Genomic DNA, 25,623 nt, shown 5'->3' with positions numbered 1-25,623 from the left:
TCAATATGGCGTCAAAGCAAGGTATAGAATAACCTAAAAATACTCGGTTTTACACAGTCATAACTTTTGAACTAGTGGCTGCCGCGCCTTAAAACTGCATTTCCAGATTCTACAGGACGAAAACTATAAGATTGCAAGAAACAAAATCAATAATCCTTGATCTGGCTAAATAAAGTTCAGCCTAATTAATTATTTGTTAATTATCCGTTACTAACGTAACCATCCATCACAAAAGTTTCTGTCTTTCGTTACTCCTAATTATTATTCTTATTATTTTTCTCCTTATTTATTATTATTATTTTATTTACAAATTATTTCGCCTTATAAAAAACAACTAATCAGAAATGTAACAATTAGAACTCTAACGATAGAAAATAATCGCTCCTTCACGAGTTACGTGAACGTTGATTGAGGAAACGAAATGCACGCCGAAATCGATCGAATCGTTTAATAATTAATCAAGTTCAAATCGAAAGCAACTGTCAGACAATATCGAAACGATTTGGAAAAATTTATTATTTAAAAATCTAACGGCAAGTAAATATACGGTCAGGAACAAAAGTGGACAAATGGGAGAAACGGTGTTCGATAAAGCTCCATTAAAATAGTATTAATCTTACATATTTAAATCTGATTTATAATATATCCTCTTAATCAATAACAAATTAATAAACCTATAATAAATATAAACGTACAAGCAGAAGAATGGCGAGTAAGTAGACTGAAAAATCGTGCTTGACAAATAAGATAGTCCATTAAGAGGACATTTCCGGTTCCGTTATTCAGGACATCAAACGTAAGTGATTCTTAAATGTGGTCGGTTGATCAAGTCTATTAATTCAAATAAAATTCTTTGCAACAATAGGATTATTTCTCAAATAATACTATGATGCCAAAAATGGCGAGATTTTAATTGCAGGTTCAAGATTTTGTTGCTTCTGATCGTTGTAATCAATTAAGTGACCACATAATTGCTTCAAAATATACATAGTGTACCAAAAAGGCATAGTCAAAAAAATATAAAAACCTATATTATTGCGCACTATTTGATAAAGACGATGTGCTATCGCAGAAAAAGATTATGAAATTGAAAAATTGCAGGAAAAGCAGAAATATACCTTCGACGAAGACTGCTGGACGAAGGTAAAATAAAGTTGAATTACACGTAAGTCGTGTTAATAACAGAAATATACAGGAACGTCAAAATAGAGAAAGCAGTTTAGTGGAACAGTGTTTGAAAGAAAAAAGATGGTGTAAACCTACCACGTGTCTACCTATCTGGTAGAAAAGGACGAGGAATGAGCCAACAGTTCAACAGCTGGTCGCAAGAGGAAGATGCCAGAATGTTGAGGCGAACAACAGATTTTGCAAAACTGAAGAGAAAATAAGCTGTATTTTACATGGGAGAAACTTGGTCATCTTGAAGCACTGATTGGAGTCTGCACAGGAACGTGGAAGTGGGAAGATAGAAGTGAAATACAAAAGATGAGTGCAATATAGAAGAATTATTGAGCGAAGAAGAAAAAGAGGCATTTGTGAGCTGATTAAGAAAATAGTTAAGAAAAATAGAAAGTAGTTAAACTAGAAAGTAGTTTGGTTTAGAATGGTTCAGATTAACAGGATCTAATATGTAGATTTAGACATAGATTTAGACATAAGTAGAAGGATGTTAGGGACAAAAATGGTGTACCAAAGTGAAGTCCAAACAACAGGAGAATATGTAGTATACTCAGTAGGATTGTAATATCAGAAACATGTGATGTAGAATGGAAGGCTGAGAGATCTGGTATTTTGCAAACAATGTCCCATTCTGTGTCTGTCTTTTGGTAAAAAAGATATTGATATCTTCCTATTCTTGATATCTTCTAAATTGTAAGACCAACCGTAACAGAATTATGGGGTGGTGAAAATTTGTGTACAGCAATTGGAAAACAAAATCTAGTTAGGAATTCAACAAACCAATTGTTGCACCAATAATGCAACTGTACATCATTGATAGAACTAGAGCAGATCTTAAAGTATAGATCACCACCGTGTATATAGTTGAGTAAGAGAATTATGGGGTGGTGAAAATGTTTTGCTATATCCGAATATCCAGCCAAGATTTAATTCTTCATATAAAAATAAACGATCAAAAAGAACTTCAATTTAATTAAGAAATTTAATTTAGAACAATCAAAAAGAACTTCTAAATTAAATTTATATTTAATGTAATATAAATATAAAATAAATATAATATAATATAATGTAAATTTTCATTTGAAATTAAACTTCTTTGATTCATCGATTAATGTTTCATTTTTGTATATTTACTTTGTATACATTTTTGTGTACACAACAGTGATGGTGTCAAATTTGTCCAGACAAAATGAGAATGGAGAAAGTTTAAGGAGCGCTGGTATAAAGGAATTTCTCATGACATATCAAATTGATGCTTTAGTATCTATAAATACAGCCATGAATGCACATAAGTACACTGATATAATAAAAGAAAATTTAAAAGTGATAGGCTTAAGAATTGGTCTCAAACAAGTGTTCATCCTACAATAAAAAAATGATCCCAGACATACTGCCAAGGAAAGTAAAAAGCTTCCTCAAGATTCAAATATTCAATTGCTTAAGTGGCTATCAACAAGGCTTCAAGTAATTCAATTTGCAACTTATGGAGTTCATTGGATGTTGAGATTCCATTGGATAAGCGATATGATAGAATACATTTGGCAAAAATTATTAGAAAGTTTTGGTAGACATTATAACTTCATAAATAAGAAACTTCACAAATTGCAGGTATATTTTATGTGCAGAATATTCTAAACAGAATTTCTAGTAACGTGCAGTACCCCTGACCAATTTGCAGTGGTAGCTATGTATCTGTATTACCTGTTAGTGTTTTGTAATATATCTATATATATCTTCTTCTTTTTTTTTCTTTTTTTTTGTTCTTCTGAATAGCGTTTAATACCGGGTGTGTCCAAAAAGTACTGAGAAAGATATCAGTGAGAAACAGTGCAGTAAATTCTACTATTATTTTTGTTCTCCAACAATTGGCTGACAATTCATTAAAAGATTTTGCTCTCCTGAAAATATATATAACGATTTCGATCATCGATTAGATCATTCATGTATACTTATGTGTACATATATACATGCGTGTATGTAGGTATATTATATAAATTAGGCAGGTGTTTATATAAATCGTATATAAATATATGTAAGAGCAATGCTATTTTCAACCTTATTGATAACCATTTTTACCACTTGTCCACTTATTTTTTCTTTTTTTTTTTTCTTTTTTTTATTTTTGTTTCCGACTGTACGAATTTACAACGCGAACAATTTTGTTTTATTCAGTTTCGGTAAAATCGTTTCTAAATTTTTGTATAAATTGTATACAAAATCTTATTGCTCGAAACTGGTTTTTAATCGACAACCGATGTACATCTGATTCTACGGGCAACTTTCGTTAATGAAAGAAAATTATTCCCATCGATAATTTTCAGTCGCAGTACATACAGACATCCGAGAACGATCAAAGTTGCGAACCTTCCACGGTAATTTCAATCACTAACCGCTAATTTAGAAAATTTATTGCTAGATTCATTTTCTTACGTGTAAAATTTCCTCCCAAATATTTTATCATCGATATTCCTCTTCACTTACACAACACGATCGATCGATATATTTCATTAAATTAATGTATATTTATATATGTATATATATATATTAATATATAATAAAACGACTATGAATAATGCAAATGTTGAATATTCTTTGTTACTGCAGCTAAAGAAATCGGACATCGATAAAATTAACAGACTCGTAACGAACTAATATATTTTCTCTAAATGTTTACACAACGCCTCTAACGTTTAAATAAAATTATGAAATTCCATTCATCTACATATATAACTGATAATAACATTTTAACAAAACATTTATATACATATCAGTTTAAAATCACCTATCATTTTCGATGACAACAAAAAATTAATAAACATGTGAAACCGTAGAAAGTGGAGTAAATCGAGCACTCGCTCGATTAATGCCGTGTCCGAAAGAATTTTTTTTTAACAAACTTCCGACAAAACCATAGCTAACACGAGATGTATTTTCACCTCTGGTTTTTAAATAAAACAGTTAAGAAATAATTTCACGTTGGAAACGATTTATCGAGATCGATTCATCTTTCAAATAAATTGTTTTCCCATGAGGATTATCGAAATCCGATGATGGAATCACTCAACTATAGAACGAAATATTTTCCATTAATAGTTTAAAATTTGTATCTGTTAGGCCTCGCAATTAAGTTAATCGACGTTTTGCCATAGGCTTTGCTTAACGATACCGATCGATCGAACAACAATTAATTATACATTTCGTTAATTGTTCGTTTGCAAACAATGTTGAGCATCGTTGAATAAATCTTGACGTAAATAATTATTTACAGAGGCATTGTTTATTTGAAAGTCCGAACGAAAAACAGAGATAAATTATTTGTTATTTGGACAATTCTAAATGCATTGTTTAAAGTAATCAAGTTAATTGTTATTTACAGGTACAATTGTATTCGTTATTTTTATTTATTTTTATTAACAAATATAATATTACTGTAAACGACAGTTTGTAATTTTTAATCATGTTCGTTAGTTGTGACAAAATTAAACAGGCTTTTTAATAATTAGTTTGAAGGGCGAGTAGTTTCAGAAGCAAGTGGACAAAGTAAGAAGCGAAAATTATTTATTTATATATTATCATTTATCGTGCAGTTAAATGCAAACTAAAAATAAAATTTCATTGGTAAATAAGAAATAATAGACAAATTGTTTCTCGCATTGTTCAAATGACTTCTATTTTCTAAGAAATTTCATTCTTACTCGCAATTCGAACAGTATTTTCTATACACTGCTCAATAGTTAAACAAAGTTTTGCTCGACACTGTAAGTAAACTACAAATTCGATAAAATAACAATTTTTTATTAATTCCATGATCAATTTCATTTTCAACCTAAGCTGTATAACAGAAATTAGAGAATAGATTGAGGTTAGGTTGAGGTTAGGTTATTAGAAAATAAAGACGAATCGATCTCGATAAGGAGAAGGATACTGCGCAACTTTGTATATACATCAAATGTTATTATTTAATTCGAGTTTCTAATTGCTTCAGATTAAAACAACGAATTAAGCGGTAAAGTTAAAATAATCCGGATTAAAACCGCGAAAGTGATCAATCGATTTTTCCCCGTTGAAATACCATGTCTCATTTGTTTCAACCTGTCATAGGCCTTGTAAAAATTATTTACCTATTTATGTATATATATATATATTTTTCTATGTTATATATATATATATATATATATTATCACCAAATCAACAAATAAATATCCTAAATATATTAAATATCGTATAATATATGCTCTCCCAACAAATAATATATAAGTTCTCATCTATTCTCGTTAATAATAATTCAATATAATTATATGCGTGCGTATGCATTTGTATACATATACGTATCTCTGTATACGCACACATACGCACATATGAATTTATTTGTTTGTTTATTTATTTTCATTTATATTTATATGTATGTATATATATATATTCTTCATTTCTTTAATTTTTCGGTTTATTTATCTATTTACTTGTTTAAACTTTAGGCGTTTTCCTATACGAAAATTGCTACCCTCACATCCCGGGTAGTTGTCCCTTTTGTTTTACATTTTTCGTTATTCAGTTTACACAGATGGAGAATTTCTAGTAAAATCTGACGAAAAAATAGTAATCAACGTCTTGTTACAATTACCCCTTGGTACGTTTATCGACAGGCGAGGAAAAACTACAATTTGCTAAAATACTAAAATAATAATTTGTCAAATTAAGAAACAGACGACGATGCGATTAGGCTAAGTTACGCAGAAACCTGGCAGTCCTTGAAATGACAACAAGATTAGTTAAACGCATCACGGATCCCATAATTTTGTGAATCTCACTTTGCAAAAGATTACCAACTCATAAAACAACTCTTACAATTGTACGATTATTAAAACTACCGCAGCCATAGTTCCATTTTAGGCTTATAATTATTCAGCAGAAAACTTCCAAACCATATATTAACTATGCTACTAAATAAGCCATTGAAAATGATAAAATGGTAAAACAACAACAGGAAATAAAATATATTCAACAGAGATAAAGCCATCTTTTTAAAGTTAAAATCCTGAAACTAAAACTCGAGTGCAGATCATCGATGACTGATGGCTTTCTGCATAACTTGGCCCATAATTTGTGAGTTTAAAAATTCTATTAATTCAGACAATATCCCAGAAAAAGATTGGTCAAAAATTGAACTGCAAAATTCAAGCATATCATAATATCTGGTAAAAAAAATGTTTCAATTTTACGATCAAATATTTTGTCAATATCATGCAATAAAAAATTGGAATTCGATCGTTATATCTACCTCGTTTACGTTTGAAAAATGTAAATTAATAAAGATATAAAAATTCATGTAAGTAATTAAAGAGACATTTCTATTGAACAGCTTGCTACTTTAGCAGGTAATTTTTCCTCTTTCGTTTAATCTGAAATCGATTAACACCACACTTTTCGACTGCGTGTTGTACGTTCTTTGAATGTTACGTTAGAAAGAAACATAACCTCTGTTACAGTTATCTTCGCAAAGAAAGTTAACTAAGAATTAGTTAATCCAAACTGCGCCCTTATCATCCTAATTACAGTAGAACCTCGATCATCCGAACTCCTGTCATCCGAATTTCCTATTACCCGTACGTTCCATTACCCGACACATTTAGCATATACAAAGTTCAATCCTTTACAGGAATTTTTGTCAACGAGCAACGACACTACTGGCGAAAATATGATGCAACTTTACAAGCAGTTAGGTTTACAAGATTGCAGTTATGCGATGGTATATGCTTGGTTGGGCATCAGATGTGTGACACTGAGAACAGCATAGAGAAAACTAGTGAATTACTTAGTGAAGACACCATACAGGAAGAAGTGGAAGATAATATTACGACAGACGTAGAAGAGACTCTTTCTGCACTGAACACAGTACCAGGTTTCGGTTATTGTAACAGCCCCGAATTAATAGAATGGTTTCAACGCGATGAACTTTCTTCGAATGGCTATCGTGCTGATGTTACGTGTGTTTCGAATAACGAATTAATTGAGAAGCGAATATAATGGCAATAATGATATTCCTTGACGTTTTGTAGCATTTGAGTTCGTACACATAATCTATGCAGGAAAGAAATGTAACTTTGCCGAATGAAATCTGCTAAAACAGCTACGTGATTTAACAGCTAAACAGATCATATTTAATTTCAGTATCGATATTGCTGTTATTAGGATGGCCAATAAATAACGTCGTGTTTTCACGCCACTTGGCGCTCTGTTGTCTTCGAGCAACGATGCAGTGTCCCTAACCTCACAAATCGGGTCACAAGTCAGCTGATGGCGCCTCTGACGAAAAGACGTATAATTGAGTAAACTGTATCGTTAAAAAGCATCGCACAAACGACAAAAGAGATTTGCAATGTGCACGATGGTGATGCTGTAAGTGTAAAAGTGATGCAAATGGTTGTTTATGAGATTTCGTAGTGGAGATTTCACGGTATGCGATGAGAAACAGCCTGGTACATCCGTCGAAGTTGATAATGACAAATTATCGACTGTTGATAAGCAGACAGGTTACTGAGATGTTGAAAGAAGCGGAATCTAACGTTTGGAATCACTTACATCAACTTGTAATAGTGTAAATTAATCTTTTGCCTATTTAATGTAACAGTACAGCTCGAAAGCACAACCTTCATTCTGTTTTGTCAGGAAGTCGTGTATGTGTGTCTTCGTTAGTTTCTCGATGGATAGAAGAATATGTGAAAATCAGCCTCACAGAAATTTTACTTTATCCCTCGTTATCTGGTAATCAACTTTTTTCAATCAACTTACACCATTTTTGCATTAAACGGCTCATATGGCATTTAGGTTCCGCGCAAATTGCCAGAAAGAAACATAGCGGATAGAATGTTGGCTTGCGATTCGCTGTTGAAATGTTAGGAAAATGAGCCATTTATAAAGTGGATTGTCACAGTTGATGAGAAATGGGTCACCTAGAATAATGTTGCACGGAAAAGGCATTGGACTAATCCGAGATCAATGGCATTAACAACGTCTAAGTCCAATTTTATAGTCTGAGAAGATCACACGGTGCGTATGATGGGATTGCAAGGGAATAGTGAGCACCTAGCACAAGTTGAGACTATAAATTGTGCGAAATGTTGTAACCAATTGGACCGGCTAAAGGCGAATGTCGAGGAGAAATGGCCAGGAATAGCGAATAGAAAAGAAGTCATTTTTCACCACGACGATGAGAGACCATGCGTCTCGTCGCAAACTCGACAAAAACTGAGGCAATTCAATTGGGATGTTCTCTGACACCTTTTCATCTCTTCCCTGACATAATATCCTTAAATCGTCATTTGTTCAGATCTTTATAAAATTCGGTGATAAAAATGTTGGTTCTTTGAGGGCCTGCAAAATGTACGTGTCCATGTCCCTTGCAGAAAAAGATGAGTTTTGGAAGAGTGGAACTATCGTCCACACGATGGCAAAATTTGGTCTGTGAACCAAAACGGCTACTACGTTGCCGAATAAAATTTCTCAATAAAAACACAAAGTGACTATCTTTTTGTACAAAAAGTACAATATTACTTATTGGTCAACCCAATATTTATTTACATTTTTGAAATATATAGAACAAAGGTGAGTTTTCAAAGATGAACATCTTCTTATTTAATTTCATTACTTGTATCGACATTGATATAATTTATGTTCTTTCTTGAAACATATAGGACAAATATGAACGTTCAAAGATGAACACCTTTTCGAGGATGAACATCAGGAAAGTAATTATTCTATTATTCGAACATACTTATCCTTCGATTAGTCCGGACAACCGAGGTTCTACTGTATTTCATTGAATTCCATCCTAAGAGGTTGCTACTACCACTACGTTCGTTCGCGAATTATAAACAAAATTGTCTTTCGTTCATAATAAACGATCGTGTTTATTACTAACGAAATTACTTCGTTTCTTTTTTTTTGTTCATTTCTAATTATTGATCCTATACAAGTTATATGATTTATTACGATTTCTTTCGTTATTAAGATCGATTTTTTTTTTTTTTTTTTAAATCCGTTTCGAAGATGATTTTTCTATCAAGTAGGCCGCGTCCGCTTTTCCCTTTAAAAGCATCTCGCTGTTAGGTTAGATGTTTCTTTTTCTTTTTTAAGTTCACGATACTTTTCGTTATTTTATTTACATTTTATCAGCTCTTTGTTTACGAATTGTATTCAACGCTCAGAAATTGGAGTTGATAAATTTAAGGCTCGGTTATTAATTATTAATAACGATAGTCGGATGTTTTTAATTATTTTTTTTAAACGAATGTACGTTTCTTCTGAATAATTCTTTACGAAGGTAATATCATCGATTCGTATGATTTTCAACCGATCCTAGCGGTGCTAATTTAAAACACGGCGGTTTAAGGCATAAGGACAACCTTGACATGATCCAAATTATGGAAATTTGGAAATTACGCGATTTAAGACGTCACGTTCTTTCTCGAACAGACGTTCTTCCCTTACCTTCGAAGATTTTTTCCATTCTTCGCGTAATTGAACTACATCATGTACCAGAATAATCTGATATTCTGAAGCAATCAACGAATTCATCCTATAACGGCTTTAACTGTCCAAATAGTCTCGGCATTGTTTCATCGAAGGTAAAATATCAATCTACGAAGTAACTCGACTTGGCATTCTGCCTTTGTTACGTCAAAAGGGCATATCTGCAACTTCCGCTTAAATCAAGTCATTGCTGTCAGGCAGCAGAAAAGTAGTTTCCCTGTATGTATAGCAAATAAGAAAATCGTATCTGCGTTAAAACTGAAGATATAACAGTTCATATCCCGGACGTATGTGAAATCGATGGCTGGTTGTTAAATGTTGAAAGATACTTTTCTCAAAATCACCTTTCGAACAGATATACCTATTTGAATTAACACGGCAGCATTGATTCCTTCAAGTTCTTGAACTCTTTAACAATAGCGAGTCCTTCGTGTAATTCAGTGGTTATGTGGCATATTAGCCACGGCCATATTAAACGGCGAGCCAACTTAATCGAAAATAGTAATTTTCAAGATGTCGATGCCGAGAGAGGACGAAGCAAGAAGGTTAGTCGCAAGCCGCAAGAAGTCCCCAGATTCGATTGAACGTTGCGAAGTTGTTCGATTATGGCTGCACGTTCAACGCACTTCTACCACCTCTCACTTATCTTCGGGATTTGCCCTTGGTGATCTTTCTGTTTCCTGTCTCTCACTGCGAACAAATATTATCAACCCTTCCAGACTCCTCCTTTTCCTTTTCCTGTTTTGGTATCCTTTCATATACATATATCTAATGAAAGATTTGTGTAAAATTGTTTATTGTGCACTGCCGGCCATAAGTACGTGTATACATGTTAGGACAGCTGCTGATATTTAAATTTCATAAATATAAATTATTTAAATATTGAAATTTCATAAGTATAAATTGACTGCTTATTACAGATTTTATTTTCCAGTTATATTATCATAAATTTTGTTATTCGCGTGTCCCATAAGGTAAATTTAGTTACACTAATTTCCCAATAAATATAACGAGTATGTGTCCTAATACGTACTTATGGTCGACAGTGTAGATACCTATATTATAAAAGATTATGGTATTAAGAAACATATATAAAAGACATTCATGAAATACGTAAAGATTATATACACGGTGTTTCGTAACAAATTGGCGATATTTAAGGGGCGGATTCAGCACCTAATTCGACACAGCAACAGAAAAATACTGATATCAACGTATCAGTCATTTACTATAATATAGCAATAATATCACTCGAAAGTCACGATTTTAGGGAACACGAGTTTGAATGTTCCGAATTGTTATCCTCTCCTATATATTCTTTGTAAAAATGGCAATTTGTCTTGGGGACATTCGACAATTTTATATAATGTATTTTTGTGGAATTATTTTTAAGTTTGGAGGTTGGTATACGTGAAACGTAGGTGGGAAATGCAAAGACTAATGTACCTGAATATTAATTATTTCCTATTATACATATGTAGTATTAAATGTAAAGAATAGTACGATATATCATTGCATAACCTCACAATTTGTACTAATTTACAATTTATAGTTATATGTTTCCCTTACTGTTTCTTAAATCGTTGAATCGTTCCGATGTTTTTTAATTAATCTCCTCAGGATAGGTCGGCTGTGTATCGTTTGTGAAAGTATTTGGGCGATTGGATAGCTTCTGTTTGTATTTTTCAGTATTAATCTGTTATAGTTTTGTGATGATGCAATAGCAACACAACTGCCCTCACGTGGTGAATTTTTAAAGTTCACTTATAGGTCTCTACCAGCGGAAAGTACATGCAAGAAACAATTGCTTTTCCTGTACCAATAATTTAAAAACTAGAAATTTTGAGTTCCTGTTTACGAAATATAGCGAGTTTAACATTCTGTCATTTCGTATCAAATTACCTTCGTAGGAGATGCTAAAAATAACTACCTTGTATTTCAGTGCATCTATCTCTATTGGATTTTTAACCAGTTAGCTGTTTTCGACGAGTATACTCGTCATGAGGAAATCGCAAATATTTTCTGTTACGACGAGTATACTCGTCATGTGTAAAAAGTGGTTACAATTGTTTAAATTGCAATTTTTGCGAAAATTAAAATATATTTGTAAATTTCAAGATGTTTTGAATATTTAAATGCCAAGACGAAATAAAACGAACAAATAAAAATTAAAAAATTGTATATAGTGTGAATAATGACTTAACAGTTAACTGGTCAATTATGAGAATACTTGAAATTAATCAGCACCTACTAAAATTTTAAATAAATAAAAAGTACTCCTGGTGAGTACTATAAGCCCTTAAATTCTTGGACAGTCTTTTTACCAATCCATTGTATATATTGTACAGTATAACACATTGCGATATGTCAATACGAATCTTTTTTTATCTTTTTATATTTTTCTTTTTTGGAGGGTGCTGAATTTGTTCCCCAAATGTTGCCCATTTATCATGAAACACCCAGTATATGCAAGTACTTCATGTTGTCCGTAATACAAGCGTGATTAATGCGATTTGTTTCAAAGCATTCTTCGTTGCAATTAAAATCGTTGGATGCTAGACTAATTACTGCACAAGATTCCTTAATGAAATTAGTTAACTGTATCACGAGCGATACGTAGAAATTAATTTTAAAAAGCTTACGATTAATCAGAAAGGAGGAACAGTCTTAACTACAACTTCCTCTGAATGATCGGATGCGATTATTGAACCCAATTAAAACGTGTACCTATCGTTTTAAAGTGTTCTTAAACGTATGTAATGAAATATTAACGTAACAGTCTGAAGAACGTATAAATGAGACAGCTGAATGTCTGCATGACGGAAATCTCTTTTAACGAAGTTTCACAAAATTTCTGAATGGAAATAGTATAATAGCGCGTAAATTTCTTAATTGCTGCAATAGAACATGATATAACAGTCTTGGGCATTTCATGTATCTAACGTTTGTGCTATTAGTTGAATGTGTACAAAATTTTTAATTGCAAGGAATACTAATTTTTCATTGAAAAATGGACTCTTAGGAAACGTTAATTTTTCTTGTTTCACTTGATGCCTATTTACGATAATCAACTAATAATATAGAAATTATCGTATTAACCTGTCTTTTACAGAAACGCGTGTAAACACGTGTGTAAGCAAATCGTTCAGCGACAATAATTGCATTCATTGGTAAATATAATTGGAAATGTAGTGGAATGTAGTGATATGTAGTGGAAAATTAACTATTGATTTCTCAAGGGAAAATAAACGTAATTTAAACGGTCAGTCAACGTGAATAACAATAAAGTAAGAAAAGCTAATAGGATTTTTTTGTATTATTTAATATAAATAACGATATATTTATCTTTCACCTTGACTTTATTGACTTCATCTCCATGATGGGTCATTTATGTCCATGCAATTTTTTTTATTAAATTTTCATGCTTTTGTAAGATCCAAAAAAGCTTCTGAAGACACTTTCAAGCTTCTAAAACATCATCCAGTAGTTTTTACTGTTACCTCGTTTACCTCAGTCTTTTAAAACAAAGTAAAATTGAAACAGAAATGTGGCAAGAATGAAAAATGACTTAAAATTGCTGGTCGAGAACGACCCAGTAAGCAGATGGATGATTAAGTACCCCTTAGGTCCTGTACATTGAAAATTTGATTTATTTTTCGGAATGATTCGAAAAAAATGTTATTTTCCCGGAATCTTTGGAATATTTATAATTATGATATTTCTGAAAAATTATAACAAAAGAAAATTCGTATTTTTATATCAGCAAATCTTATGCTTATTTTATAAAGTGAATTAAATAAATTAAATAAATATTTCATGAGTGAATTAAAAGAATAGCTATTGTTATAAATCATTTAAATTAACTTGTTTATCGTAACTGCTTCTGCTAAATTCAGTTATTACTTTTATTAATATACAATCAAATTCTAAAATAAAAAACAGAAAAATACGAAATTGTCAAGTACAATAATCCATTTTTCATGGTTTAAATATCAAATGCATATAATGCGTTAATTTAAATTAATGTCGCTGTTGAGTTTCTCCATTCACTGGCAAATAAAATTGCGATTCTCATTTTTAATTCAACTTGCTTCCATTGAAAATTAACAATTTCATTATTATAGGTAAATTTAATTATGCTACTATACAAGTTGATATTATACAAACATACGGTACGTGCAAAAATTTCAGACCACCTACGGAAGGAATCTAAATTTTTTGTTTTTTGTTTTTTAATTGAGGTAAGGATATTTTATGTTATTTTATTATTTCTTTTTAATACTGTCGAATAATTATTTAACAATCTCGTTGCATTATTTTCAAAAATTCTGATTTCTATTTTTGATTTGCTTCCCTCTTCCTCTTTATCATTTATGATCGCATATTATACGATATTTAAGTGAAGCTTCCTTTCATGACTGTATTTTCAAAAAATATGCGAATCATAAAATACCATAAATAAGCATCGTGATGAAAATATTATTGGAAAAAGGAAAGGATCTACGTAAATACGTAGATCAACGTGCAGAAACGTTTCCTAAGAACGTTCAGTTACCCGTTACAGGATCAGCAACGTAGCAAGCAAAAAGTTTTGTACTTTTTCTTTTAACTCAATTGATGGACTTATTAAACCGGCAGTACTATAATTTATAGTTCTATTGGACCATACGATACACCAACCAATTTCCAACGAGCTGGAAAACTCATGAGCAGAGGAATCCAATAAAGGTGGTCAAGGTCATCCCACCCTAGCAGCGAACATCCCATTCAGAAAATATAGGTCAAATTGCGATAAAAAAAATGCATTCTTCTTGCAGAAAGTTTATTTCATTTAAGTGTATTCGTTACTATGTACATGTGGATCAGAAATGAGAATGCACAGAGAGAAAAATACCAACTCTGTCCGAGGAGGTAGTAAACGGTATTAAAAAATACAAAGGAAGAATATAAAAGCACACGAATAATAAAATTAACAGAAAACGAATAGGTAGCATCCCATGGATTCAAGTACATTATGGAGAAGCAACAGTCGCGGAGCAACATCCTATGGAGGATTAGTATTAGCATGATACCAAATCACAAATGGTAAAAGAGAATTACCAAAAATGGAACAAGACAAATTGTAATGAAAAGGTGAAAGAGAAACAAATATGCTTAGGTGAGAAAGAAAGAGAGAGAGAGACAAGACAGGGGAGAAGCCAAGAGAGAATTGCAAACTTCTAACACAATCCCGCCACCAAACTTCAAGAAAGATCACACACGACTGAAAGGTAAATTCACTGTGACAAATAGTCATCGATCGTATATGTTTCCCTGTGTGTTAGATGATACTTCATGGTAGCAAACATCGTTGGTTTTCATATGGGTCTTACTATAATATTACTGTAGAGTTTGGTTACATTGTCAGATCATGTTAGGTTTGGCTCAGAGACTATTCTACTGACAGGTTTACATATTTTAACCCATATTTTCTAAATAGCGAGTTTATACAAATAGAATAGAACGTTTACATTTGCAGCAGCTGTGACCAATGTTGGATTCCTCTACTCATAAGCTTTCTCGTGTTGTATTACACGACCCAATAGACGTAGGCCTAAATACTCCAGTGCAGCCAAATCGACCATGCACGTAACTGTATACTTGAGCGGTGTACGTGTATAAATTTAGTGCGTAAGAAAGAATTATGCCCATAGGTACGTGACTATCTGCGACATAGCTACGAGCATAGGCGACATGTTTGCCACGTCGCTTAATTTACCTTTATATTAACTAGAAATAAAAGATAAGAACTAGGTTTGGATTCGGTTAGGTTGGCAACAAATATCGACGCATGCGCAATCAGGCACGTACATTATAGGCAAAATTCACTGTAGTGGTAATACACGATTAGGAAACTGAGAATTTCGATACGCCAACTAGTAGCAGAAAATTGAACTACCGAGAATAGATCGAGCATCTGTCACCTATATAATGACCAATATTTAAAGGGACACGTTGTAAAGAACGTGTTTTAAATTCGTTTTAATGCCTGCGAATTGATCAGTATAACGACAGTCGTGTAATTATTTATGTAATTATAAAAAGTTACATAATAAAACTTCTTCTAGAAATAAATAAAAATAATATATATTGTTGTGTGTACAGTTGTATGTAAAAATGACGCTGTCCGTTTTTATCATTTTCTTCGGCGAACCGAAAACCTACTACCTACGAAAAAATAAATAAAGTTAAGAGGAAATTATTGACCGCTTCAGTGCATGGATTAAAATTATAACAATGGACAAAAGTGTATTATTATCTATAAGAGCATGCTCATTATACTTTACAAAAAGAAGATTTTGTTCCATCAGGTAAGTATTATTGCAATCATAAATAGAATTGGACATAAAATTCATGAATTTTAAGAAGTCGTGTAGGAAATTTATTTAAATTTTTCCTTCTAAATAGTCGCATACATCGTTTAAAGAACACAACAATTCCATCAGTTAGTCTTCCAAGCTCTTCGATTAACACAGAACTTAGTATATTAGCAAAGACTACTTGAAAAGAAAAAAAGACTACTTCATAGAATATTAAACAAGTTTGAAATTGTTAAAAGCTATTGAGTGTTTGGAATATAAATAAACCAGCTAATTGACTAGACTACTTTCAGTAGTTTGCAATCTCACCACCAGAGGGTTAAAATCTAAGTCACCCCTCTACTAAGTCTCTCAATATAAGTTTTAACATTTTCATGTCACTTGTACAGTTCAAATACTTGTGCAATATTAAAATATACACACTCATGTATATTTATGCAATAAATTTGTACATGTATATCGCTCAAATATGTAGTTATGTACGTGTGTAGCCGGTTCAATACTATTCAGGTATAGTTGTGTTGTGTGAAAACTATATGGCCATCAGGTATAGTTGTGCAGTAAATTCGTACATGTGCACCGCTCAAATGTGCAGTTACATGTACAACCGGCTTAAAGTACACCTGTGCACACACGACTTGTACAAGTATAGATGTTTAAACATATTTCTATTTCTCAATGAAAATACTTATGCAATATTATCATACACACGCTCGTGTATACTTGTGAAATTTTGTATATGTATACTAGTATATAAAGTATATAGTTACGTGTGTAACCGGCTTAACACTGTTCAGGTATACTTGTGTCGTGTGTCTGCTATATGGCCATCAGTTATTACATAAGAAAATTTCTAATTAACGTTACGTAACACATAGAATAAAAATAAACAAGTATTGATCGGATATCGTTTTAGAAAAATGAAATACCACAATAACTTCAATTATACTACTTCTATTTACAACATATTTATACTCAATATTATAACCAAAATGTTAAATAGAATAACTCTTCGTCTTAACAAAATTTTAGGTTAGGACTGTATATATGTACCGCGTTCAATGAGTACACTCAGAAAGTAATATAAATATAAATTGTGTATCTGAAGACATAACAAAAGTTTGTAACTGCCAGTTTATTAGAAAGATTATTATTTCGATTTGAATAAGGGAACATCTTTAAAATTCTGCGGAACATTAAAGTAGTAAATGCTGCGTATCTTTCAGTAATGGAAAACATTTGTTTATGCCCAGAATCTTTAATTTAAAAGTCAAAGCGCCTCGCAGGCTGAAAGAAACAATTTTATGCAAATATGAGGAAGAGGCAAAAAGTGCCAGAATTTACATTTTCATTTATTGGGTATTAAACCTCGCAAACGATTTAAATACCACTTTTAAATGCAAACGCACAGCGTTCTTTTTGTCACAGCAGTTTTTTTAAACCATTACTGGTTTAATCTACCATAATTTCTGGTTTAATCTATTATAACGATTAATGACTCAGAATCGTAGGGAATTAATATTATTGACGATATTCGCAAATATATAATTAATAGAAAATACTTTTCGCCAGTAAATAAAACTGCACGATTTTCTATACCTATTTTAACATCATGGATTTGTATAATTGTCATGCAAAAAGCAAATCTTCATTTAATTTCAAACGTCGATGACACTCGAATGAAAATTTAGCAAGTTCTCGGTGATGAAGTGCAATAACTGAAAGTCTCGGTTTACGATCGAAAGAAAGATTAAAAAAGAAAAAAAAAATACGAGAGGATGAATCGGAAATTAAATTGGACTCACCAAATGTATCTAATAGATTTCATCTTGAGTGCCGTCGAGTTCTCCTTGCACTTGTAAGCCAACACTTGCTTCACGCTGCTCACGTCGACTGTGGGAAACCTCGATGTCACGTAGGCTTTAAAATTTCAATGAAAAATGTATTTTCATCAGATGTGGAAAATTAGATACTGCGATTCTACTGATCATCACTGGATTCAACCAATATTTCATTCATTCCTCCATTCGCTTTACTTTATGCCCTTCGTGGACAGAATTACCACTCCAAAAGTAGGACGTCTACGTTCACTTGGAACCTGGGACCATAACAGTTATAATCGAAATGAAACAAATTACATATATAAGAATCAGCAGATTATTTCAACTGATTTTGCTTACGAACAACCGTTATAAACGATCACAATGTTTTTGGTTACCGATAATCATTAACAAGGGGAGAATTTTTTCTTTTTTTGCTTATCGATAACTATTATCGATGAGAGATTCCTTTTTGGTTACTTGACATACCGAGCGAGCAATTAACTGAAGTGAATATACCTGTTCTACTCGTTTAACGAGCTCAGAAAGTTGCATGTAAAAAACGAATGGAGAATCTACTTTGAATGCCTTTAGGCTAGATACTGATTATCATTAATGTTAACAACTGACGATGCCGAAGAGAACATTCCGTTGCTGATGACAGTTACCGGTAACCAAAAAGAAATGTTACGTCATCGATAGAGGTTATCGGTAACTGAAAAAAATTCCGTCACGAATAATAGTCAATGGTAACAAAAATAAAGAAGAACTATGTTACGGATAATGGTTATCGACAACCAAAAACAATTTTCTTATATAATATAACGATTACGTGCAACCAAAACGAAATAGTCATAATAACAGTTATCGGTAACCAAAAATATTCTGTCGTCGATAATAGTTATCAGTAAACAAAAAGAATTCCGTCACAAATATTAGTTACTGGTTACTAAAAAAAGGACTGTTACGGATAATAGTTATCGACAGCCAAAAACAATTTTCTTATGTATAATGATTATGGGTAACCAAAAAAAATTGTCACAATAACGATTATCGGTAACCAAAAAAATTCTGTCGCCGATAGTGGTTATCGGTAACCAATAATACTTTGGTTATTCATAACGATTATTCATAACCAAAATCAGTTAAAATTATCTATTAACTCTTATACTGCAATTTTTAGTCGTCTTGATTATAACTGTTAGGATTCCTGGTTCCTTGTTATTGTATACTTTAATTTCTGCGTTGAGGTATTTAAAACACTGCTCTGATTTATTTATTAAAGAGCAGAAAATGGCGAACAAAGATGCGATGTTGATTTATTAAATTTGCTCAATGGATATGACTAGTTGACAACAGATGATAATTTTCTTTTTTAAATCTCGTAAATTCTTCGTAAATCTTCAATTTGTTTAAATTTTATTCTCACGAATAATGAAACCAGCTAATTACCGTTCTTTTCGATATAAAGAAACTATACTGTTTACTATACTGTTGAGAAACCAATCTCCTCTTGTGGCTAACCTTAAGCTTAACCTTACAGTTAATTACAAGCTCTCGAGTACTCGAGCAGCTGTAATTTAGGATATATACAACAACTAAGCAAGTGCAATTTCCTTAAATAATTATGAAAAGATACTACTGTTATCCGAATAATTCCTCATTTGATCAGTTATAGCTTTCCATAAATTCGAATACTGGAGTTTCCACTGTACATAGATGGTGCTCATGGATATGATATACGGGGTGTCCCGGTATTGGTGGTACAATCAGCGAGAAGGTGATTTTACGTGAAAAAGCAAATTGAAAATGCGGAATAAAATTGTTTTGTTTCATACGACGCTTCGATTTCGAGAAGATCGATCCTGAAAGTTTGTCAAGTGTAGTCGAACTCGATTAATTTCGAGCGGGACAGAAACGAATAATTGACAGCAAGTTATCCAACTGAAAGTAGGCCAAAAATGTAAGAAAAAACTTTTCCATAGAAAGTTTCGTTTCCGAAAAAATAAAATTTGAAAATTGATCAAATACGTGCATACCGGACAAACTCTATTTCCTTGAAAACGATGTCTTAAATGAACAAATATTTTCGCAAGTAGAATAATCTCCTGCTGGTGGTTTTCTCGTATCTAATCGGTGCACTATCGAAATTTACATATAGCAATCAAATTTTCACAGTCAATTTTCTCGGGAACGAAGCGCCAAATGTAAAAAAATGTATTCCATATTTTAGACATCTTTTCATGTACATCCCTCTGTTCCTCGATTGTACTATCAGTACCGGGACACCCGGTATATATTCTCCGAATCGATTTTTACTGCATCTCATAACTACAAAACGAAAAGCTCAAAAATCTGATATAATGCAGTTAATATGATATAATATGATAATAACATATATATATATTAACTATTATATTATATATCTTATATAATTTTTTTATTATGTGACATTATTATTTAAATTGTGCTATACCTTAATATCATGTCATATTATTACTATATCGTATCGTTATTTATACTGTATCATATCCATACATATTATATAATATCAATATTATTAATGATATATTAACATATAGAAAGTAAATTTTACAAATCTTAAATATATATTATATATACAATATATTATTATAAACATAATATTATATTAATATATCAATATTATTATATTTATATTATTAATATATTATAATGTTATATTATATCATATTTATATATATTATATATAATATGTTATTATAAACATAATATTATATTAATATATCGATATTATTATATTTATTATATTATTAATATAATATAATATTATATCATAATATTCATACATTATATTCTTATTATTATATCGTATAGTTATTTATATTATATGATATATATAATGTATATAGTATAATATTTATAATATAATATATAATATAATTATATTATAAATATAATATTATATATAGATATATAATGTAAACAACGATACGATATAATAATAATAATATGATATAATATCAAATTATAGCACAATTTAAATAATAATGTTTAATAATGATAATATGTTTAATAACATGAAATAATGTTTCTCCCAAAAAGGACAGATCATACTTATTGTAAAAGTAACAAATGATAATTGAATAATTATTAAACAAAAATATACACAGGACGTGCTGCATAACGTGATTAATCGACTAAGGGGCTATTTTATGAGCAAAAGCAACTTGGAAACATAGAATAAAATTCTTTGTCCCAGTCTTGGTGTTTAAGAAAATCGAGTTTGAAAATTTATCAAGCATGCTTGAACATACATAGCTAAATCTGGACTGGACAGGAACAAATAATCGACAGAAAGTTATTCTACACGTGAGAATAAGTGAGAAATAGAGGGCAAAATATTTTCCCCAAGACGATTTGTTCTCGAGAAAAATGAGTGCGATAATTTATCATACGCGCGTAGTAGGCCAATTCTTGACTAAACACGTCTAAACCCTATTTTCTTGAAAACCAGGTTAAAATCGTACCGTAAATGGAAAAATTTTATTCCACATTTTTAACTTACCTACGCGTATAGAATAACCTCTTTTCGATTATTTACTTACGCCTAATTAAATTAGCCAAGTTTAAGTATACTTGATAAATTTTCAAATTCAGTTTTTCTGGAAAACAACGCTTCGAATAAAAAAGTATATTGCACAGATATTTCGTCCGAAGACAGAAATTTCATCATTGTCTCTTAATAAACTAGAAATTAGATTCGCATTGTCAACGCATACGTCAACGATATTATTTATAGACTAATTGTATTTTGTTCAGAAATATAGAAAACGTTCGTACAAGAATCTTCCGCTGTACATTTTATAATTCCAATCAAATCCGATAATTAAATCCCGTGTACCTATTCTTTGTGAGCATAACGAATTAAAAAACATAAAATTGCCTTATCGGATATGTTTGTGATTTCAACTATTAAAACAGAGAAGCATTTACCTCGCAATATTTCTGTTGTTTCTGAAATGACGGATTTATTTATGACATTTTTAATGACGGCTGAAATTTTGCTTCTTTTAAGGACGCACGAATTTGTTATCGCTGTCTATTTATAACGTAACAGTAGTTATTTGTAAAATATTAAAACGGAATTTCAAGAAGATGATCATTAGAAAAAGAAACTACATTCATTTTATAATCCCTCTATAATTCAAGAAACTCTTAAATTAAAGATACATCCTACTTGGATCATTCCCTATATCCGAGTTTTTAATAGCAGTGAGAAGTCTAGCAATGCTATTGTCAATGCTTGTAGTACTAAAGTATCCACTATTAATACAATTTTTCCAATTCTGCAACGATATACACAACAAATACTGCAAGGAATAAGTATTAAAGAAAGAAACTAATGAACATAATGGTCAGCATATCCTCGTTAACAAAAACATTTCAATTTTTCAAAATATAATCATTTTGAAATTATACCGGTGGAAAAGTAGTAAATATTTGTCTTGTTTAATTTCTTACTCGTCTTGGAACTTTGATAAAACAATACGCAAGTAGTTGGTCAATAAATCAACTGACGAGGTTTTCTCTCTATTTCACTTAAGCCTAGTTCATACTGACAGGCAATTGTCTATAACACACCCATGAACTCAAAAACACGTTCATAGACGCGTCTACGTTCCACGTGCTTCGAAATTACCGATTAGTACTATAATCCACCGCATGGTGTGCATGAGTCGCATTAGTGTGTTTCTATATAGTGTATTTCACCTAACCTCACCATCTTAAATATCTTGTTTATTTTTTACAGTAGGAAGAAATACCAGAGAAAGAGAATATTCGGTTGGAAGGCGTAAACATGGTGATAGACAAAAAAATTTTCTCATGATAATTTTTTTATTCCGAGATTTCAAGGTCGTCGAAGTATTTCTACACGAGATTACATATTTCCATCACAGCAGTCTTATATCTCATAAAAAGACAAATTTAATGATTTGAAATATGTTGACCTTCGAGTAACCTTCAATGGGAAAATCATGAAATATTTGCTATTAATTTCAATACCAATATTTTCAATGCCAATGATTTCGGGGACGGTAAATGAAAGAATCTCAATTTCATTGCAACAGTGTGCCGTGTAATTATTCCTGGTGCTTATAAATGACGTTCGTATTCTTCTTTTATCGTTTGAAGTATGTTTACAAGCATCATATCAACGCGATTATTGCTTTACAATCAGTAGCTTATCTATCATGTAGAGTATAGTATAGAGATACTTGAAAATGTAGAGAAATCATTCATTTGTCGTCTCCAAAAGTGTGTTGGAATTTATGGTGCACATTTTGAGCACCTTCTGAAATAAATATTCTACACTGAAACATACAAATCTTATCTTAACCCTCTCTCCATACATCCTGATTTTCTCATTGAAGGCCGCATAAAGGTCAACATATTGCACATTGTTGAATTTCTTTTTTTATGAGCTATAAAATTGTCGTAATAAACGCATGTAGTCCCGTTTAAAGGTACTTCGATGACTCTGAAATCATGAAAAACGTGGCCTTGAGAAAATTTTCTGCCTACCACCACATTTGCCCCTTCGAATCGATTATTCTCTTCTTCTGATATTTTTGCCTAGCATAAAAAATAAGCCAGATATTTAGGATGGTCAAGTTAAGTGAAATACCTTGTGTAGGTCTACTTGACGTTGCGTCTTCCTTACACCTGGCAACTCTGTAACAGTGTTGCCAGACGGTTCCCTTAATTTAACGATAACATGACGTCACCAACCCCATTGCCACGTCGCTTGCATTACGTGACATGAATTTCGTCTTACGTTCCCCGCGTTCCGCCTACGAAATTATCCTACCATCTGCATTTGTCTACAGTATGCGTCACGACGTCACTAGTTCATCAACTATACTACTTTCCCCACCAACAGAGGAACTTTTCCCTTACATCCCTCAATCTGGTAACGTTACTCTGCAGTTGTGTACACTTTCCGTCATTGTCCGCATGATATCGTCAGATAATGCATTACAATGTACACACTACATACATTCTGCTATGGATTTTCCGCGAAAAACGTATGCGGATTGACTGCGATCGCATGTCTGTGAACGATTGGCCAGTCAGCTAATTCATTGGGTTGCTGCAACTAATTGGATAAAATTGTTGCATAAAATTGTTCATAACTTGGGAGATAAACTTCAAACAACATTTTTGTATCTAAATCTTTTTATCTTTTTAATGTCTAGGATCGACCCTGCACATATCTCCTACATATTTTGAAGCATCCAGTATAGTTAACTTTTGTTTCATAAATATAGCTAGCATATTCATGTACAGAACATTTTATTATAGAAAAACTGAATTTAGGATACGATTTCTTTTTCTTTTTTCTTTTTCAAATAATCCATAGTAGATTCTTGTAATTTGTCGTGTAGGACATCCAGAAAATTGCTTCAGTTGCTAAGGGTAACGTGTGAGTGCTAATTCCATTGAATTAACATTATTATAAAAATATACAGGACACAATGAAATGAAATTGTAACAATAACTTAGTGTCTATATTTTTAATAATTTTAGTCATTTATTCTATTTTGAAGTACCTCTAATCAGAATATGTCGTGTTGTACGTATATAAGAATTGCAAGAACGATTCTACCGTTATTTGAGACGCAGTACAAATTCCACTTTACAATGCAGTGCAAGATGCTATTGCAAAATAACAATTTACAATTTTCTCAATGTTATTATTCTCATTATTATATATTAAATATTATAATATAATATTCTCATTATTATTACAGTTTACAATTCTATCTGTGCAAAATCTTTTTTACTTCGGTAATACGGGACAATTTTTTCATCGACTGAACTTTTTTTCATTGGCAACACTTTACAACGATAGTTGGAAACCAGATGGTGCCAATTCAAGTGAATATATGTATAAAGTACGTCGAATTTTATTCTTTCACTATTTTTTTCTCAATTATAGAACTGACATGCACTGCATTGTTCCGATGAGAAACGTGTAGCATTTCTGTTCACAAAAGATTTGCAATTTGTCAAAATGCTTGTGTAATCGTCGTACGTTACAAAGTATCAGATGGCGTTATGGAAAGGCAAAAGAACGACTGACGAAATATGGTAGTTGCACACTATAGGAAATGCGAAACCTTCGTTTTGTACGTGTACAGGGTGTCCTAGTAATTCTATGTAAAAATATCAGTCGAAAAATTATTAATTCGATCATATAATGGTCTTTACTATTGCAATTGAAAAAACTGAGAAAATCTTAGGAAAATGAAATTAAGTTTATACTTTTAACATTATAAGAACCTGAGGTTTTGTGTATCTAAAGAGATTTGGCTGGTTCATATCGATCCAGACGTTACATATTTCTCCTCAAGCAATTTTTATCCACATATATGCAAATATATGCAAAATATAATGCATATATAATAAATATAATAAAACTATAAAAGAAAAATAATAATTACCATATGGACCGTTTATTTTGAAAGTGGTGTAAGACCATTTTCTTTTATTTTGATACCTCAAAAATAACAGCTATCCTTAACACTTTTATGAATCGTCAACCAAAAGGAAATATTATTTTTCTCTCCCTTTCTCATTTTTCCCTCAAATACATAATGGCTATGGGCAACCAAAAAGAATTTCTCTCATCTATGATGGTGTCGGTAACTAAACAAATTTTGATCTATAACGGTTATTCGTAACCAAAGTCA

At 31.6% G+C, this 25,623-nt stretch overlaps 1 protein-coding gene across 3 annotated transcripts in view; it reads right to left on the bottom strand.

The window, feature by feature from the left end:
• Positions 1-2,913: 2,913 nt before the first annotated feature.
• The window catches only part of LOC126926124 (zinc finger and BTB domain-containing protein 12-like), a 96,885-nt gene continuing 74,175 nt past the window's right edge, over positions 2,914-25,623 (bottom strand). For 2 of the 3 annotated variants that reach the window (XM_050742239.1, XM_050742240.1), the window contains 2 exons: positions 17,873-17,987; positions 16,019-17,354 (listed from right to left, as the gene is read on the bottom strand). In XM_050742239.1, coding sequence (XP_050598196.1) covers positions 17,264-17,354; positions 17,873-17,987 — 206 coding nt within the window. In that variant the 3' untranslated portion in view covers positions 16,019-17,263. Of the gene's footprint in view, positions 10,399-16,018; positions 17,355-17,872; positions 17,988-25,623 lie in introns of those variants that run through there. The other variant, XM_050742241.1, reaches the window with a different exon arrangement.

The sequence above is a fragment of the Bombus affinis genome, chromosome 17 (assembly GCF_024516045.1).
Source record: "Bombus affinis isolate iyBomAffi1 chromosome 17, iyBomAffi1.2, whole genome shotgun sequence".
Lineage (NCBI taxonomy): Eukaryota > Metazoa > Arthropoda > Insecta > Hymenoptera > Apidae > Bombus > Bombus affinis.
This window is presented reverse-complemented; position numbering and strand designations above follow the sequence as displayed.